Source organism: Drosophila simulans, chromosome 2R (assembly GCF_016746395.2).
Source record: "Drosophila simulans strain w501 chromosome 2R, Prin_Dsim_3.1, whole genome shotgun sequence".
NCBI lineage: Eukaryota > Metazoa > Arthropoda > Insecta > Diptera > Drosophilidae > Drosophila > Drosophila simulans.
In genome coordinates, this window is record NC_052521.2 from 16,565,580 (window position 1) to 16,583,781 (window position 18,202).

At 43.9% G+C, this 18,202-nt stretch overlaps 3 protein-coding genes across 6 annotated transcripts; 2 read left to right on the forward strand and 1 right to left on the reverse strand.

Annotated features, from left to right (window-relative positions):
• Positions 1–1,896: 1,896 nt before the first annotated feature.
• LOC6735245 (endoplasmic reticulum metallopeptidase 1) lies at positions 1,897–6,762 on the forward strand. Of its 3 annotated transcripts, XM_044922585.1 has the most exons (12): positions 1,971–1,988; positions 2,049–2,231; positions 3,567–4,225; positions 4,290–4,650; positions 4,710–5,093; positions 5,151–5,331; positions 5,395–5,723; positions 5,786–5,885; positions 5,943–6,045; positions 6,108–6,300; positions 6,357–6,449; positions 6,511–6,762. In XM_044922585.1, the coding sequence occupies exons 2-12, from the start codon at positions 2,199–2,201 to the stop codon at positions 6,676–6,678; spliced, it is 2,604 nt and encodes an 867-aa protein (XP_044778520.1). In that variant the 5' UTR covers positions 1,971–1,988; positions 2,049–2,198; the 3' UTR covers positions 6,679–6,762. The 3 variants fall into 3 exon arrangements, with proteins under 3 accessions (XP_002082218.1, XP_044778520.1, XP_016028569.1); XM_002082182.4 differs by having other exon boundaries at positions 1,897–2,231; XM_016168513.3 differs by lacking the exons at positions 1,971–1,988; positions 2,049–2,231 and adding an exon at positions 2,661–2,884.
• Positions 6,763–7,953: 1,191 nt separating this feature from the next.
• Positions 7,954–11,704, forward strand: LOC6735246 (endoplasmic reticulum metallopeptidase 1). The gene is made up of 7 exons (XM_016168514.3): positions 7,954–8,110; positions 8,714–9,399; positions 9,462–10,393; positions 10,460–10,644; positions 10,701–10,844; positions 10,907–11,109; positions 11,170–11,704. Exons 2-7 carry the CDS (start codon positions 8,714–8,716, stop codon positions 11,618–11,620), a joined length of 2,601 nt encoding a protein of 866 aa, XP_016028570.1. The 5' UTR covers positions 7,954–8,110; the 3' UTR covers positions 11,621–11,704.
• Positions 11,654–18,072, reverse strand: LOC6735247 (endoplasmic reticulum metallopeptidase 1). 2 transcript variants are annotated; one of them, XM_016181573.3, is made up of 11 exons: positions 17,966–18,072; positions 14,335–15,011; positions 14,186–14,270; positions 14,004–14,124; positions 13,792–13,946; positions 13,344–13,727; positions 13,101–13,281; positions 12,722–13,047; positions 12,452–12,663; positions 12,112–12,394; positions 11,654–12,053 (listed from the first exon to the last, which is right to left on the reverse strand). In XM_016181573.3, the coding sequence occupies exons 2-11, from the start codon at positions 15,003–15,005 to the stop codon at positions 11,886–11,888; spliced, it is 2,586 nt and encodes an 861-aa protein (XP_016028573.1). In that variant the 5' UTR covers positions 15,006–15,011; positions 17,966–18,072; the 3' UTR covers positions 11,654–11,885. The 2 variants fall into 2 exon arrangements, with proteins under 2 accessions (XP_016028573.1, XP_016028572.1); XM_016181572.3 differs by lacking the exon at positions 17,966–18,072 and adding an exon at positions 17,381–17,653.
• Positions 18,073–18,202: the final 130 nt, after the last annotated feature.

Here is an 18,202-nt window from a genome sequence, read left to right on the forward strand (position 1 = left end):
AAAAATTTTATTATGACCCACAAAAGTAAACGGAAAAAAATAAGGAAAAACTTGGCTGCCTTGTGGTGGGAGTTATTGTCGCATAAAGGACATTTTTCCACTGGGGTGGGGGATTTTAACGGCAGGCTAATGATAATCGCCATGGTCAACGACCTGTAATCCCCGCAAATTAAGGTTTTCATTTTAGGAGCGCCAAATCCGATTGGGACATTTAATAGGAATCAATAAATAGAAACTATCATGTGGAAGCCAATTTAAAAGTTGCAAACTAACAAATTTCGCTTCACCAAAGTTGGATTTCGTAAACTTTTGATTACAACTTTTAATTGATTTGCAATAAATATAGGGGCAGCTAGTCAAAGTTTTGCACCCCAACCCAAATCTGGAATTCGGTCCCGGAATTTCGTTATTGTGTCACTTGATGGTATAGACTTTTGGCTGAATTAGCATTAAATCACAACGATTTGCATGCGCCGTCCGCGTTTTTTAATCCAATATTTTCGCAGACATGATGCAAGTCAAGTATTTGAATACAAATGACTCGCCTCCGTAAAGCAGGCAAGCATTTCACGTGTTTTTTGGCCCAACAATCCCGCGGCTGTTACTCACAAATTCAGTACGGTTTCTTCAGCTGGCTCCGCATACGATTTGCATTCGCTGGGGGCTTTCCTTTCTGTTATTCTTTTTTTTTTATTAAAAATTATATAATTTTATTTTTAGCTAGGCAAACGGAACAGGCAGAGAGCTAGACGCACACATACACACACGCGCGCACATAGATACGCGGCCCCTTTCTTTACTCCAAGCACATTTTTAGTACCGTTAGGGATCCCACTTTGAGTCCTAATTTATTTTTTTTTTTCGTTCTGCTTGAACTTTTTCCTAGGCAGCGAGCACGACCAAAAGCTTCGAGCGTTGAAACGCGACTGAGACTTTAGTAGCAGCGGGACAAGCGGCTCAACTGAACGGCGGAGAAAGTGGGATAGAGAGAGAGAGAGAGAGTGGGTGGAGCGGCACCCCCAAAATGAACGCGCAAAGAAGATAGACGTTGAATGTGTGGTGATGGTGGGTACGCAAAGCACGAGGACGCGCGAATTTGTGTCGAAAAGGCGGGCGAAGAAGCAGCTGACACATATTTCGCTTTGTTTTGGTTGTGTCCCCAAACCGGCAATTGCTCTCACACGCATGCGTACTTGCTGCATTCTCTCGCTTTCCTTTCGACTGAAACCAGCCACACAAAAGACGGCCAAAACTAGCTGGTCAGTGTTTTCGTAGCTCTGATTGTGAAACTCTCACGGAATTCCCATACACTTGTTCCTGGGCGTTCATTCTATCGATTATCCTTTCGGTCCGTGTTCCGGTGAACGCTTTGTTTACGAATTTCAGTGCCACAAGGCATCAATGAAGAAGTGAGTGCGGGAGTCAGTGTGTTAGTGAGTGAATGAATTCGCGAGAGCAATTGGCACACACACACACACACGCATAGGTTACACCCACTCGGGCATTCCTTATTTAGGTTGAATGACACTGCGCCTAAGTGCCCCTTCCTGCACCTCCCCCGCCTTTATTGCATTTCCCGTTTTATGGTACATGTTTTCCACGTTGTCCTCAATTCCAAACGGGATGCTCCCGCTGCATGCGTGTGTGTGCCTGTGTTTTTCACGTCATCGTTTTCTAATGCACATGCAGGCCAGAAAGAGAGAGGGAGAGTCATGCGGGCGCATAACTGTAAATGAGCAAAATTACCGCTTTTAGTTGTACCCCATCTTGTGTTCTTCTTTTCGGTCATTTTGCTGGCCAGTGTGAAATTGTTTCCAAATTGCCGCCCGAAAGTATGCAATTACGTAGCAGATAAAAACCGCTTGGGTGCGATAGACGATCGAAACGATTGCTATCTTTATCGAATGCCGCACACAATTATTTTGTTTACCACACACACACACATATTTGCCCAAGTAAACACGAAAATAATGCGCTGTGTCAAAAGTGTAAATATTAGCAACTAAGAACTGTCAACAAAACGCTGACCATTATTCTGAATAATTCAGTTAGTGCCGCAAGGCTTTGCGCTCGAGTGGTATTAAAACCGCGCTTCGGAAACTTTGATCCCACATTCGGCGGCTAAAACTCGCAGCGGCAAAAACAACAACGCCGGTTTCGCTATTACATAGATACGGGAAGAAGAAGAGCGCCTTGGAATGAGCAGCGAAACGGAGGAGAAAAGATCGAAGGTACGGATGCAGATTGTAAATGCACTTTTAAATGCGCAAAGTGCACTTAGAAAAATGTAGTGCAGATGTCAGTGAATTCACAAAATTGTTGCAAGTAAAAAAACCAATCAGGCATTACTATGATGAATACAGATTGATACATTTATTGTTTTCAGTGTGTAAGAAAAGATAAGATATTGGTTTGCACTCATAATGCTGCTGCTCTAATTAATTGATATATATCGAATTGGTCAAGTTCAGAATTATGAACAATCCAAGCGGAAGTTATGTAGGCATTTCTCGCAGTCCACTGTTAATGAAAATCCAGCCCCCCACAACCCCCTGTACCCAGAGTAGCTATAAACATATTTCGAACTATGTACGAAAGATAAGAACATTGTATCGTGGGCGAGAGAATAAAAAAGCTATTTCTCTCTGTAGGGAGGGAATTTGAGACCGGTACTTTAGGATAATCAATGCAGTGGAACGTTCAGTAGAGCGTTGGACGCCGACGCGATCGGTTCATTGGTAGATCTTGACCAAAATACCGGGCACCGTAATCCGGAAACATGAGTGGCAGTGAAAAGAATGTTCGGCGTCGCGTCATAACGCCGACCAGCGATCCTACGAATGTGGATCCATTGCTACGACCCCGCGGTTCCCAGCAGTATGAGGTAAGCACCCACTTTGGGTCCTTGATTAGATTGCTCTTCAATTGGGTGTGGTATGTGCTAATCACCGCCGACCAAAACAGCCGCAACATGAGCATTACCCATGGCTGAGTTCCAAGAGAATCGACTTTATTTTGGCGGCATGAGTGCAGTACTTATCGGGAAAAAGCCGATAACTAACGAACAGTGGATACCCTTGAGATAGCAGCGCACCAGCTCGCCCTAGTTGCACCCTCGGTTTATCTATCTGTCTGGCCTTAGTTCAGTGGAGCAGTTCCCAACACAAGGAGGTATACTATCCACCTGCGACCAATTCGATTTTCGGTGGCAACAGGTTTTGCAACTTTACCAACCGGCGGGCTGACCAGCGATAAGATAACCGTTGATGGATTAAATCTAACTTTCGACTTGATACCTATAGTCGATTCCATTTTCGAAATTGACTCATGTCTGCTGCCAGACGTAGGTCTAACTAACTACGAAGTTCTGGGTAATATCCATTCGGTGTGAATGAAACTGTGCCGAAAATTAGCTATCTTTAGGGGGCATTGGCAAGTTTAAAAGATATATCATATATATCACATAGTTTACGGATAAGATAAGTTCCCTAAAGCCAATACTGGCTGTGCAGGCATATTAAATTGTTTGAATTTAATTTAATTAATCTGTATCCTCTTCATTTCAGGCTCAGCCCAATGGCTGTGAGCGAGCATTTGTCCAGCGAAACAAGATTAAGTGGTTCTGGGCACCAGCCTTCTTTGGATTCTGGCTGCTGCTCTACGTGACCATCTCGATCCCCGCCTGCCATCGCCTTCCCCGCCCACTGACCATTCAGGATGAGGAAAAGCACCCCGACCAGTTCATCGCTGAGCGCGCAGAGAAAAATCTACGGGAGCTGGTGAGCCTGGGACCCCGAGTGGTGGGCAGTCGACAGAATGAGATGGCCGCTTTGAAGATGCTCTCCCAGAAGATGCAAAAAATTCGATCCGGCAATGCCAACGATATTGAAGTGGATGTTCAGGTGGCTTCCGGTAGCTATGTTCACTGGTCCATGGTCAACATGTACCAGAGCATTCAGAATATTGTGGTTAAAATCAGCCCCAAGAACACGAACAGTACTACTTATCTTCTGGTAAATAGCCATTACGATTCGGTGCCGGCGGGACCTGGTGCTGGCGATGACGGTTCCATGGTGGCCACTATGATGGAGGTACTTCGTGTGCTGGCCAAGTCCGATAAGCCACTAAAGAACCCTGTGGTATTCCTGTTTAACGGCGCCGAGGAAAATCCTCTCCAGGCTTCGCATGCCTTCATCACCCAGCACAAGTGGGCCAAATATTGCAAGTAGGTCAAATGAGTGCTTCAAATTTAGCCGAATTTACCTTATACTTTCATTTCTCCTTTACAGAGCCCTTATCAATCTCGATTCATGCGGAAATGGCGGCCGCGAGATCCTCTTCCAATCGGGACCCAATCATCCTTGGCTAATGAAGAACTACCGACGTGCCATCAAGCACCCGTATGCTTCTACTATGGGCGAGGAGCTGTTCCAGCACAATTTCATTCCCTCTGACACGGACTTCCGCATTTTCCGTGACCACGGATCGGTTCCCGGCTTGGATATGGCCTACACCTACAACGGATTTGTCTACCACACGCGACACGACAAGGCAGAGATCTTTCCCAGGGGTAGTTTCCAGCATACTGGTGATAATCTGCTGGCTTTGGTCCGACAGATTGCCAACTCTCCGGAGATTGAGAATTCAGCGGTAACATGGCTGATATTGATCTAAAGAGTAAATTACTAATTTCCTGTTTTCTTTTTCAGAAATACGCCAAAGGTCACACCATCTATTTCGATGTTATGGGATGGTTCCTGGTTTTCTACACCGAAACCGAAGGCGTTATCTTGAACGTCATCGTCTCCTTGATATCCATCGGTATTTGTGGCTACGCTATTAAGCTGATTTCGGTCAACTCGGGCATAAAGCTCGAAAAGATCCTCAAGAAGGTGGGGCACACCCTCCTCGTACAGATTCTATCTGTTGTTGTGGGAGCCATCCTGCCAGTTCTGCTCGGTCTGTTCATGGATGCTGTGCACTTGCCTCTGTCCTGGTTCTCGAACTCCTGGCTCATCCTGGGTCTGTACTTCACCACATTCTTCTTCGGTTTGGCCATAGTGCCCGCCATGTATTTCCACTGGACCAAGCAAGTAAGTATATTTAGCTTGGTATGATTTATTGTATGACTAACGCTACATTTTTTTCAGGATAAGCTTCCCATTGGTCAGCGGGTTCAGCTTTTGCTGCACTGCCACTGCATCCTCTTATCCGTTCTTACCCTGATCTTCACCATTTGTGGAATTCGCTCTGTTTTTGTCCTGATGCTCAGTTGTTTGTTCTATACAGTGGGCTTGATCATTAATATTGCCACCAAACTGCACACCAAGGGTGAGTTGTATCTATAAGAGTGTGCTTAGATTGCTTTTTAATATATTAATTAATTCTTAATAGATGTCGCATGGGTCATTCCGCACATTGTTTGCACTGTGCCACCATTTGTATTCTTTGCATATTTCTCGCACGGATTCTTCACCACGTTCATTCCCATGTTCGGTCGTTTTGGAGAGAACCTTAATCCGGATTTGGCGGTGGCTGTTTTCAGTGTTGCCGTGGGCTTCCTGTGCTGCGGTTTTATTATCCCTGTTCTGCAGTTGTTCAACAAATCGAAGACCATCATCTGCGGCCTGATGGGCATCACGTTATTGTGCTTCATTATTGCAATGACACCAATTGGATTTCCCTATCGTCCAGAAACGAATGTCCAGCGTTTCGCTGTCCTGGTAAGAAACTACAGAGTTATTTTGCATGGATAAGTAAAAAGAATTTTGTTTTTTTTATTTAGCACACCAAGCGTACCTTCCACGACGCCGAAAACAAAGTGCGCCGTCAGGAATCTGGTTACTTCATTATGCCCCAGGACAGACGCACTTACACCGTGAAAAGTAAGTTGTACTAATTATATTTAAAGGTTAATTCATGGAAGTTTTTCGTCTTTTAAGATGCTGTTATCAACATGACACTGGCCCAAAGGATTGGATCCGATTGTGATAAGGAAATTAATTGCGGATTGCCCCTATACAATCAGCGTTGGCACAAGACCAGGTTAGTTTCCAATTCAAAAAGTTAGTATGAATTGGTAAACTAATGCATTTGAGTCCTTATAGAAAGAACAGCTTATGGATACCCGCATCGGAACCTGTTCTTGGGGAGAATGTGCCGACCGTTTTATTGCTGTCCAAGAACACAGTGTCGCCCACCAGAATTCGTTATGAAATGCAGCTAAGTGGACCCAATCACATGGCGCTCTTTATTCAGCCCTTGAATGGAGCAAAGATGATGGACTGGTCCTTCCATCAGGTAATAATTAAAGCATAATAAGTCTGAATTCCATGTTAATATCTTGACAACTACAGGCACCATTACGTCTGAGCTTTGAGCCACCTTACTTCATCTACTTCTCGTGGGGTGTCAATGGAGATCCACTTAAGTTCTGGCTAGAACTGGAGGTAGGTTATAGAAAACTCGCAATAGTTACTTAATTATAAATATATTTGCAACTTCTACCAGAAACCCAACGGAAATTGGAATTCTACTACTCTGGAACTTGGTCTCGGAGGCCATTGGACCCATCACAAGGAACTAATAACGCCTGACTTTAAGAAGTTCCTCGACAGTTTCCCCCATTATGTGGATGCCACACCCTGGCCAGCTTCGTTTGAGAGCCGGATCTTCTAGAGAAGCTATCTAATGTACACATTTTTGTACCTTACTAAAATAAATATCGTAAGAACTTTGTTCTTGAGATATGAAAAACCATAATCCTTGATAAGCGTCAGTTATATTGGGCTGTTCATTTATCAATAATTAATATTAACTAATCCCCTAAGCTATGCGGCCGATATCAAAGTGTTGCGATTGTATATCGCCAATTGAAAGTTACATAATGCCTAAACGTAGAATGTATTTTTTACATGATATGTATGTAGAAATGAGGACAGTTCTACCAAGAAGAGTGTGTGTACTTTCGGTGTCCGTAAAATGAATGACCAAAATTCGTATTAACTCGAATTTTATGGCCTCGTCGGGGAATAATCGGCAATAGATTTATAATTTATGGTACAGAGTTTAGCCAACTTGTGCCCCACGCAAAAATATAAATGGCGAAATCGCACATCGCCCCCAAAAAAAGAGAGTATTTTTCATAATGTCCATTCACGGAAAGTGTGATGCAGACTGATTTCAGATTGTCAGATTAGGATTTGATAATTTAATATGTCCCAATGCTTATCAGCATGAATAGTTGAACATTTTCTATGGATTATCTTTCAGGTAAACACAAATTTAATAAACGTGGGACCAAAATTTCGTTTAGCCTGTAATGTTCACAGTAGTAAATCATTAGCTGTTCTATAGTACGTCCTGCTAAGACATATTTATTAGTATTTAGCCCCGCTATAAAAAAAACCTAAGGCAATAAGAAACAACCAGTGCCAGACAGGTATTGTTATCTAAGCCGAAAATCTAATATACAGCGCCAAAAAAAAATGTTATAAATTTATTCTCTGTCTGTGGGGTTTACCACCAAGTTATTTAATTCATGAATTTTAATGTCATTTGTTGCATTGTCTATGACTATTACTTATTTAGTTATTACTGTTACATGGATGGTAAACTAAAATTTGTAGCATTACTATTAAGTTCCTAATCCTATTTAACTTACGTGCTTATCTAACTTACACGTTTAGAATTTATGTGATTCGATAAGACGGTCCGTACTTCCCAAATTAAAGAGAGCAAGCAATCTAAATTATTTTATGTACGTTTTATGTAGATTTTTTAGATTTTGGACCCCACCGAAAGATCTCCGCCGAACGTGAGTCCTAATCTCGTTAACAACGGTTCCATAAAAAAGTTATAAAGAGAAAATGCTTCTGGTATCGCCTATCGCTGGATGTAATCGTTTTATGCGCCGAAATCGACGATTATAATCATAATATTTAATTATTATCGCTGCCATGGACGCGATAAGAAATCCACCGCGCCGGACCTGGGCCCTACTTAATTCTTGGGAAACAGCCTGGAGCGTCTTAGTTGCCCAACGGCTGGGCTCCAGTACGGTTGTATATCATAGTTGGTGATTCCGGTCCGAGTCGCGTGCGATCTGAAGGTTAGTGCTTATGTCTTGCCATATTTCACCGGTCTTGGCTGATTAAGATCGAAAAGTGTCCTCAAAGTGATTGTGTTCCTTTAAAATATAAGAAATTCTGTTGAAAATGTGATAAGCTTGCTAAAATCAAGAGATCCGTTGATCCGTTACGAAGTGATATAATATTTCGAACAAAAGAGCCTTGTTTCCTGTATCCATAGGCGATAAGAAAGTTTATATCGGCCATAAAATAGGACGTGGTCTTGTTATCGTTTGCTGTTTTTAGAACAAGTTTTTGTGGCATTTTAAATTTTGGAGACCATAAACTTAAGTGCTATGTAGGGTGCTAATTGCTTTACGACCTTTCTAAACTCTCCATTTGGAGCAATTTATGATATTTTGAAAACTTTTATGGCTTCCATTCGATGGAGACTTCGATTCGGCAACCACTCATATAGCATGAGATAATTGTAAATTATTACCGATCCTATATCGTAAAAGCGAATATCGTACCGTTTTATTTGGGGCCAAAAAGTATGCAACGTTTTCTTACAATTCGGTTTGCATAGATTTCCCGTAAAAAGTTTTTATGTGGATTTATAACTTTCGGATTCCATGTTCCAGATGACTTTTTCAACCGTCGACATCACAGAGGAGAAGGATGGCGGCAAGTCCAGGGATAAGAAGTGGCCTTGGTTCGGAGCACCCATTTACGCGGCTGCCGCTTTTGCTCTGTTCTATGCCACAGTACTGCCCAGTTTTCACAGCTACCCAAAGATGCTGTACCAGAGTGAGGAGGAACTGCATCCGGATAAGTTTATCGGCGAGCGGGCGATGCGCCAGTTGGCCGAGTACTCGGCAATCGGCAACAAGATGAGTGGCTCCATCAACAACGAAGTGCATACGGTAAATTTCCTGCTGCGAGAGATTCAGAAGATCAAGGACGAGGCCCGATTGGATCTCTACGACATTGAAGTGGATACGCAGTACTCTTCGGGTGCCTTCCATTTGTGGGGCATGACCATTTCCTACACCAATCTCTCTAATGTGGTAGTGAAAATATCCCAGAAGAGTTCAGACAACGAGAACTATCTGCTGGTCAACTCCCACTACGATTCGGAGGTCCAAACGCCGGCTGCTGGAGATGATGGCGTCATGGTGGTTGTCATGCTGGAAACCCTGCGCGTGATCTCACGCTCCGAAAAAGCGCTAACCCATCCCGTGGTTTTCCTATTTAATGGAGCCGAGGAGGCTTGTATGCTGGGTTCCCACGGATTTATCACACAACACAAGTGGTCCAGGAATTGCAAGTAAGTGGTTTACCTTGCAAAAGTCAAAAATCGAAGTCATTCTTTTCCTTTCCACCAATCAGAGCCTTGGTGAACCTGGACTCGACTGGAGCTGGTGGCCGCGAGGTGCTCTTCCAAACGGGTCCCAATCACCCGTGGTTGGCCAAATACTATCAAGCAAGTGTGCCGCATCCGTATGCTCAGACCCTAGCCGAAGAGCTGTTCCAGCATAACTTTATTCCCTCGGACACCGATTTCCGCATCTTCCGCGATTACGGAGGAGTTCCTGGCCTGGACATGGCCAGTGTGATGAATGGATATGTGTACCACACCGAGTTCGATAACTTCAAAAACGTGGAGTACGGCACATACCAATCGACCGGCGAGAACGTACTGCCCCTGATTTGGGCTCTGGCCAATGCTCCAGAATTGGATAACACCACTGCGTATGAGAAGGGACACACCGTGTACTATGACTTCTTGGGCTGGTTCATGATGACCTATACGGAATCGGTGAGCATAGCCATCAATGTGGTGGTTTCCGTGGCGGCCTTTGTTTGCATTGGCACCTCGGTGTACATCATGACATTGGACAATGGTGCAGATGCTCCGAAAGCGGTGGTAATGAGATTCGCCATCATCTTCCTGGTTCAAGCTGGAACTCTGTTCGTGGCCTGCGGCCTAACTCTCTTGGTGGCCGTTTTTATGCAAGGTGTGGGTCTAGCCGAATCCTGGTACTACGGAAAATGGATGGCCTTTGGGCTGTACTTCTGCACCTTGTTTTTCGCCTTTGGCATACTTCCGGCCACTTATATTGGTTTCACGAAGAGGAAAACGAACATGAAGTTGGATCAAACCATCGCCTGCTTCATGCACGCCCAGTGCATCCTGCTGGCGCTGCTCTGCATCATCATGACCATCATGGGCATTCGCTCCAGCTACTTCCCCATGGTGGGCATCTTCTTCTACGCGATTTCCGTCCTGGTGCAAATAGTACTGAAGCTCACCCTGAAGAGTGAGTATATTGACAATATTTTTATTATTTTAGGATTCTTAAATCCTTATCCTTATCCTTGTTTAGAGAGCTACTTCGTCACAGTTCATCTGTTGTTCCAACTGCTGCCCTTCTTCTTCTACACCTACATCTGCTATGCCACCCTTGTCACCTTTGTTCCCATGGAGGGTCGCGATGGACCCGAAAGTAGTCCCGATATAATGATATCTGTCTTTATCATTGCAACCGCAATAAACTACGCTGGTTTTGTTGTAAGTTCATTCAATCCATGTCTTGGTTTCAAGATATTCAAAGCATATCCTTGCAGATTCCCATTATGCACAAGTTCCGAAAGCCCAAGATTGTATTCTCATCGTTTGGTGTGATCACTATTATTTTCATCATCTTGGCCTGCACATCCGCCGGTTTTCCTTTTGTGAAACAATTGGCTCCTCAGCGTTACTATGTGCTGGTAGGTTCTTGAATATATTTAACCATATATTGGTATAACTCATTCTTTAATATATCCTTTAGCATACTCAACGAACATTCCACAATTTGGATGGTACAAGAAAGCAGGACTCAGGTTATTATATTCAACCAGTGGATACACGACTCCATGAACTGGATGACACAACTTTCAAGAATGCCGAGCCGGAAAGCTGGACCGCAGCCACCTGTGCCGCAGAACCGTACTGTGGACTACCATTGTACAGTGGTCGCTGGATAGAGTGGAAGTGAGTTAGAGACCGTAACCTAACCTTAGTTGGTATCTAAACTTTTCACATTCATCACAGAGACTCTGCTCGTTGGATCTACAGCTCGCCACCCGTGATTCCAATGAACATAAACCTCACCCAGCTGTCTAAACAATCCCTGGATGGCAACAAGGTACGATATGAGTACAACCTGAGGGCCAGTGATCGCGTTATGATGTACATAGATCCGCTCGACAATGTCAAGGTGACAGACTGGTCCTTTGACCATACACCTTTGCTGGAGAAGCACACACCTCCCTACCTGATCTATGCCATATACTCCCAAACCGAGGAGCCACTCAACTTTTGGGTGGAGCTCGAGCACGAGGAGGGCAACACAGACGGACCCTACATGAAGCTGGTTGTCTCCGAGCACTTCCAATACCATCCAGAGCACTACACCGAGGAATACAAGGAGTTCCTCGCAACCTTTCCCGATTGGACCTATACCACCGATTGGTTCTCGGCCCTCGAGAGCTGGATTGTATAGGCGGCGATGAGAATATAGACTCCAAAGTTGGCGTATCTTAATAAATAATTTATAGTATATATTAATAAAATTACAAAGTAGTAACTACAGTGCTCTAATCGTAAATACTAATACAATTTAGGACGTGCCATGCGTATCGACACTTTGTTCGTTGGATTAGGTAAAATTGGTACACTGCATCCACAGTACCAGAATTAAGAGTAGCTGAGGTGTCATGGCAAAAATGGGATTGAGTTGAGTTCGTGGAGGAACCTTGAGTCTACACTTAAAGCTGCCAACTGTTGTAGGATCCCAGCCAGGAGCTAACATGCGCCCACGGCGGAAACGTGGCCAGGAACTCCCGGAAGTCCTCCGTAATATACATGTCGTCGTGTATTCGATGACCCATTAGAGCTATTTTAAAAGTGCCTCCCGACCAATTAGGATCTTCGTGCTGGAAATAAGTAATGAGTTAACTATTCCACAAAAGTATAGTATCTAAATATTATTACCTCGAATTCCAGTGAAAACTGCAGGGGCTTGGGATCTAATGCATATGACCAGTACACGTAGTATGGAGGCTTTACATTTGTATCCAGCGGATCCCTAGTGAAGGACCAATCCACCAATTTGCTGTCGTTTAAGGGCAGAATGAATATGCTCGTGTGATCCGGCCCTGAGATCTCAAGATCAAACTTAATATTTGTAGCTGATTTACTCGATTTTTCCAAAATCGTCAGAGTGGGAATGTATTCCCTATTTGGCTCGGGGCCAGGTACAAAATAGCTGTTATCACTAAAAACAAAGAAAACGGTAAGTAAAGCTAAGTTATTTGATGTTTTTAGAACTTACACTGCATTTAACCAGCGGGAGCTGTAAATGGGGAATCCGCACATGAGCTCCGAGTCACAATCAATACGTTCCGACTTTGTGAAGTTTGTGTTTTCAAAGAGAATATCATCCACGGTGTGAGGACGCCGATCGACCGGAAGGACAAAGTATCCCGAGTCCTTGTGACTCACAGTGCTCGCTGCATCGCCATTGTGGAAGGTTCTTGCTGTGTGCTGTAAGTGAATAAAATACTTAGGAACTGCAAAGAAAAATCCAAAGAAAAGGACATACCACAGCGAAGAATCTTTGGGGCGCCGTCTTCTCGGCGTATGGAAAGGCAATCGGTGTTGCGGCAAATATGATAAACACTATCGTGCAAATGCCAAACATTGAGATAATTGTCTTGGACTTGCGGAACAGACAGAACAAGGGCACCAGGAAGGGTGCAAATAGTAGAACCATCAATGCGGTAAAGAAACCCATTAGAATCTCTGGATTGGTATTACATTCGCGTCCCTGCATGGGCACAAAAACCACATAGAAGGCATAGCAGCAGTACGTATAGAACATGAAGGGCAGCACCTGGCAAATGCAGTGCGGTATGAGCCACAGGAAATCTGAAAGATAATTAAATATTAGTTTAAATTAAACAAAAAACATATAATCTTACTTGTTTTGTGTGCCTTGGTAACCAAATTGATCAGCACGGACAGAGTGTAGAAGCCTATGCAGAGCATTATGACGAAAGCGGAACGAATACTATAGCTCACCATTATGGCGGTGATAATGGTCAAGATCAGGCAATGAGAGTGCATCAATAGCTGAATGCCATAGCCCAGGGGTAAGCCATGCTGAAAAGGATTTAGTTGAATTATGATATATATTAAGTTAAATTAACAATCTCTCAAGTTACCTCTTTAGTGCGACTAAAGTAGATAGCAGGTACAATGCCCATACCAAAAATCATGGGGCAGAAGTACAAGCCGAAGAGCATCCAGTTTTGCGAAAACCAGGACATCGGTAGATTCACCGCGTCCAGGAACAGGGCTATCGATATGACCAGACCAATGCCCAGAGCCACTCCAGCCAACTGGAGAGCGGCCAGAATGCCAAACTTCGCCCAGATTCGTCGACGGAACATGCCCGTACTGCTGGACATCATCCAGATGTACAATACGATGGTGACGCACACCAGGACGCACACGGTTATGTTGATGATGATGCCCGTGGTCTCCGGATAATAGACAAAGAACCAGCCCATCATGTCGAAGAATATCATGTGTCCCTCGGCGTATTTCTAAATTTGGTAGATTTCTGATTAATACTTTACTGCTTTTTTACAATTCTTTCGAAGAACCCACCGATGGATTCTCCAGTTCTTCTGCGTTGGCCAGAGCCTTGACCAGAGCCAAAATATTTTCACCAGTCAGTTGGTATGTTCGCCGCGGGATGAGATTAAAGCGATCATATTTGGTATGGTACACATAACCATTCAAAGTCTGAGCCATATCGAGACCTGCCGAACCGAAAGTCTTAGTGATTAGGCGCATTTTTGTACTTCACTTTATATTACCGGGTATATGGCCGTAGTCACGGAACACGCGATAATCGGTCTCTGAGGGAACAAAGCCATTTTGGAACAATTCCTCCCCGATAGTGGAGGCAAACGGATGAACTATGTTTTTGCCATAGTACTTAAAAGATATGAACAAGTTTAGCAACAATCTAAAATGTAAGAACTAATGGAAAAGTTACCTTCATGAGCCAGGGATGATCGGGTCCGGATTGAAATAGAATTTCTCGTCCTCCACTGCCAGCCGAGTCCAAATTAATGACCGCTCTAAAAAATATCATAGTTTGTTGAGTTAATAATTTAGTTAATTGTATATAAGGACTTCACTTACTTAATGTTTTTGGCCCAAGGATGTTGGGTGATGAATGCATGACTGCCCTGCAGTGGATTCTCCTCGGCTCCGTTGAAGAGGAACACAACCGAGTAGGTGAGTGGGGTCTCGTACTTTGTGATAACCCGGAGAACCTCCAACATAATCACGCACATCATTCCAGCGTCACCGGCACCCGAGCTTCCCGGCACGGAATCAAAGTGGGAATTGATCAGAAGAGCAGCTTCACTGGTTGCATTCTTCGGCGACAGCTTGACCACCACATTCTGGATGCTCTGATAGACATTGACCATGGACCAGAGGAGATAGTTACCGGAAGCAACCTGGACATCCTTCTCGATATCGTAGAGATCCGTTCGAGCATCATCGATGATGTCACCTATCTCGCTGAGCAGAAACTGAACGGCCACCTGTTCGTTGGCCGCACTGCCCACGACCTTGGGTCCAATCTTGGATAGCCTGAGCAGGGTGTTCTCCGCCCGCTCCCCGATGAACTGACCCGGCTGCTGGAGCTCATCCTCGAGCGTCTTTAGCTGCGGCATGCGATGGAAACTGGGTATGACGACCAGATAGAAGAGCAGAAACCAGCATGATACGAACAGCGGAGCCCAGTACCAGCCGATTTTGCTACGATTGTAGATGATCTTCATGTTTTCGTACTTTGATTTCATTGTGGCCTGAAAAGGGGAGATAAACATATTCAATCCATTGGTCAGCGAAATAAATATTTAGAGTGTTCGGAGTCAGCAACCCCCCCCCCCAACTAATTAAGTTCAATTGTCGAATTTCAATTGTGACGCATTCGACTGATAAAGCTCTGCAGATATGCGTCGCGTCACCACGGCTAATCGGTTCAATTTCTCTGGCGATGGGGAAAGGGTTTAAGTTAATGCAGCCACTTGAGCATTGAGCATCGATTAAATAATTAGGGGTCGCGATTAGCCAGTGCGATCAACTTAAGGCTGTCAGCAGTTCAATATTCCATTGAAATCAATCAGGAAATATGTATGTATGTTGATAGCACAAGAGCACAAACCTCGAAACATGAATGAGGGGTTCTTGTCTCGTGAATACTCCACATTATCGAATCAAGGCAGTGATTATTCAAAGCATCTGCCACAGATAATACTTATCGGCTATTCGAAGTGTCAAGTGGGCAGGAAATGAAGTAGGCTACAGAATCGAAAGTGCTCAAGAGCTTTTGTAATTTGTATTTAAGAAATATGCTAGCGTTGAGCAGATACTCTTATTTTCTATCTTTTTCATTGCGCATAGATACAATCCGTACCGAATTTCGGACCGGAAAACATGTGTTCACCATTTGGCCAACAAAAAAAAAAATGAAATAAAAACTGAAAAGTATCGACAGGCGCAAATTAGCCAACGACATTGAAATAATGCAGCTTTAAACAAATAAACAATGAGTCCATATTTATATTTGGTATTTCTAACAATTTGGGTGAATAAAGCATAGGCATTCTGGGCAAATCAGCATTGAACGAGACACATTTTGTAATTTTTCGAGCGGTATTTCATGATTATTTATAGCCAACTGGGCTATACTGCATACATATATTATCGTTTAATGTTCACACATGTGATGCGGCTGAGTTTTTGTGTGGGAAATATTTAATAACAAATTTCTGTTTGTTTGACTGTGCCGCAGTGAAAATACACTATGGTTGTTTCGGATGTTGTTGAATAAAAAGTAATGATTTTTATAAATTAATCATTAAATCCACATTTTAGTCCTTTGAAGTATATTCATAAAAAGCCGTTTTTAAGTTTAAGCAACCCACAAAAGAAGACAAATGTGCGATCATCATTTGAAATGGCCCACTAAACTTTTCAAGTATCGCATTTTCCGAGATGAATGTCCACCAAAATAAAAACTGACGGCGAGTGTGGCCTAAAAACGAATAGGACCACTGGTTGGGTTGGGGGTGGGGGTTAGAGAAACGACTGGCTACTGAGAGGCAATTAAGCGAAATGGTTTTTATTTACTCGGTATTCCGCAACTGAATGCAAAAATGCCATTGGGATTACAGTGCAACAGCGACATCGACCCATTTTCCACTGACTTCTAGGTGACCCGCGCCGGCGGCGGCGAAGGCAACTTCTCGGCGATTAAAAGTGAGGCAAGTAAAAAACCAAATGGGATGTGCAAAAGTAATCTGCTCGCGTACTTCACCCCCTCGAAACGCTTATCGATTGAACTAATCACTTGCCACAAAAACAACAAACAAATAGGGGATACTCTCTGTGCGGCAGCCACACCTACTTAATATTCAAAAAAAAAACAAAAAAAATGTGGGGTGAGGTGGAATGTAGAACTATTTAAAGACAATTTGAATGGGGGAAATTGAAAGAAGTGGAGAATCCAAAACAAAAGTTGCGTTGCAGAGGCGTCGGCAATCAACTGTGACAACAACAGCGGGAACGAAAAGCCGGCTAAAGCAACAAACAAATAAGAGGTCTGCGGACTATTGGATACCTAGTTAATACCTACAGACCATGGGTAATATTATTTATTTTACAACTTAGTGGCAGTTTTGCAATATGCTTCCTTGTCGCAATAAGAGATTAAAGATAGAAAGGAAAGGTTGTTCCTAGTACGAAAGTGATCTTATGAGAGTCGAACTAACTTTTTCTTTCAGTCCCAAACACTCGCTCTCACAAACCAAAACCACAGTAAAGAATCAACATCAACTCGCGACAAGAACCGCATTTGTTTGGACTAAACTCAGGCAGACGCATTGGAAAAATAAAAAATAAAAGAAGTTGGAACGAAAACAATCAACAGCACAGATACGGATACAAATGCGGATACAGATACATTTACAAATGCAGATGCAGACGGCATTCAAACATACTCGTAAACACACATAGAACGCGACACGCTGCAAGGGCTTGAGTCAATAACCTGCTGAAGAAAGGAAGTTGCGGCTGCACTTGCGGTTGTTTGTTGAAAGAAAGGCCCCAGAAGACAGAGACGCAGAATGCTGGTCTCCACACTGCAAAGAAGCCTGGCAACTGTTGTTGTTACCTTTTGGCCCGCTGCAAGAATCTTTCGTCTGCGCGAAGACGATCACCTGCACTGTAGAATCGCCGGCACAATTAGTTGGCACTCGCGTTTTCTTATTAGCACATATGACCGAAAATAAACTGAAACTAGTGGGCGAGATGAAAGCGAGTCCAATTGGAAAAGCGCTCGCTTCTTGGCCGCTGAGGATCAGCTGATTGGTGGCGGGGAGTACGACTGTCCCCTTCGACGGTTGGCGTTCGTCTGCGGCTGCGGCTGCTGCACTGCACTGCGCTGCTCACTTGGCGACAGAACTCTCTGGCACGGTCCTCTCTCATTCTACGACAGGAGATTGGGGTCACCAGGGGCTACTCTCTTTCTTTTCGGTTCGCTCGCACTCGCGTTTGTCGCCTGATGTTTGATGAAAACAATCCAACTTCCCGCTAGCGAAATCGAAATCCGTGGTGAGCGTTCTACCGTACTATAACTTTCTTTGGTCAAAAATTAGGGGTCACCAAGAATGGGGATTACTCTTGAAAATATCGAATTGTTTCTCTGTCCGTAGATTGGGGTCACTACGTGTCCTTTCGTTCGTTCTCTTCCACTCACTTGTAACTACCGCTGCTTATGGCCTGATTACAGATTAGTGATTAGTTATAAATACGGAATCCTCTGGCAACCGTACTACCGTAATGGAACCGCTCGCCGAACGGAGGCAAACTAAAACGCCGGACAATGCCACTGGCAATTTTATACGAGTGGGATTTGCTTGCGGATTTCAGTGCTCAGAGCTCAAGAGCCCACGGGCTTATCACAAGTATCGAGCTATCAGTGGCGGACACCTAA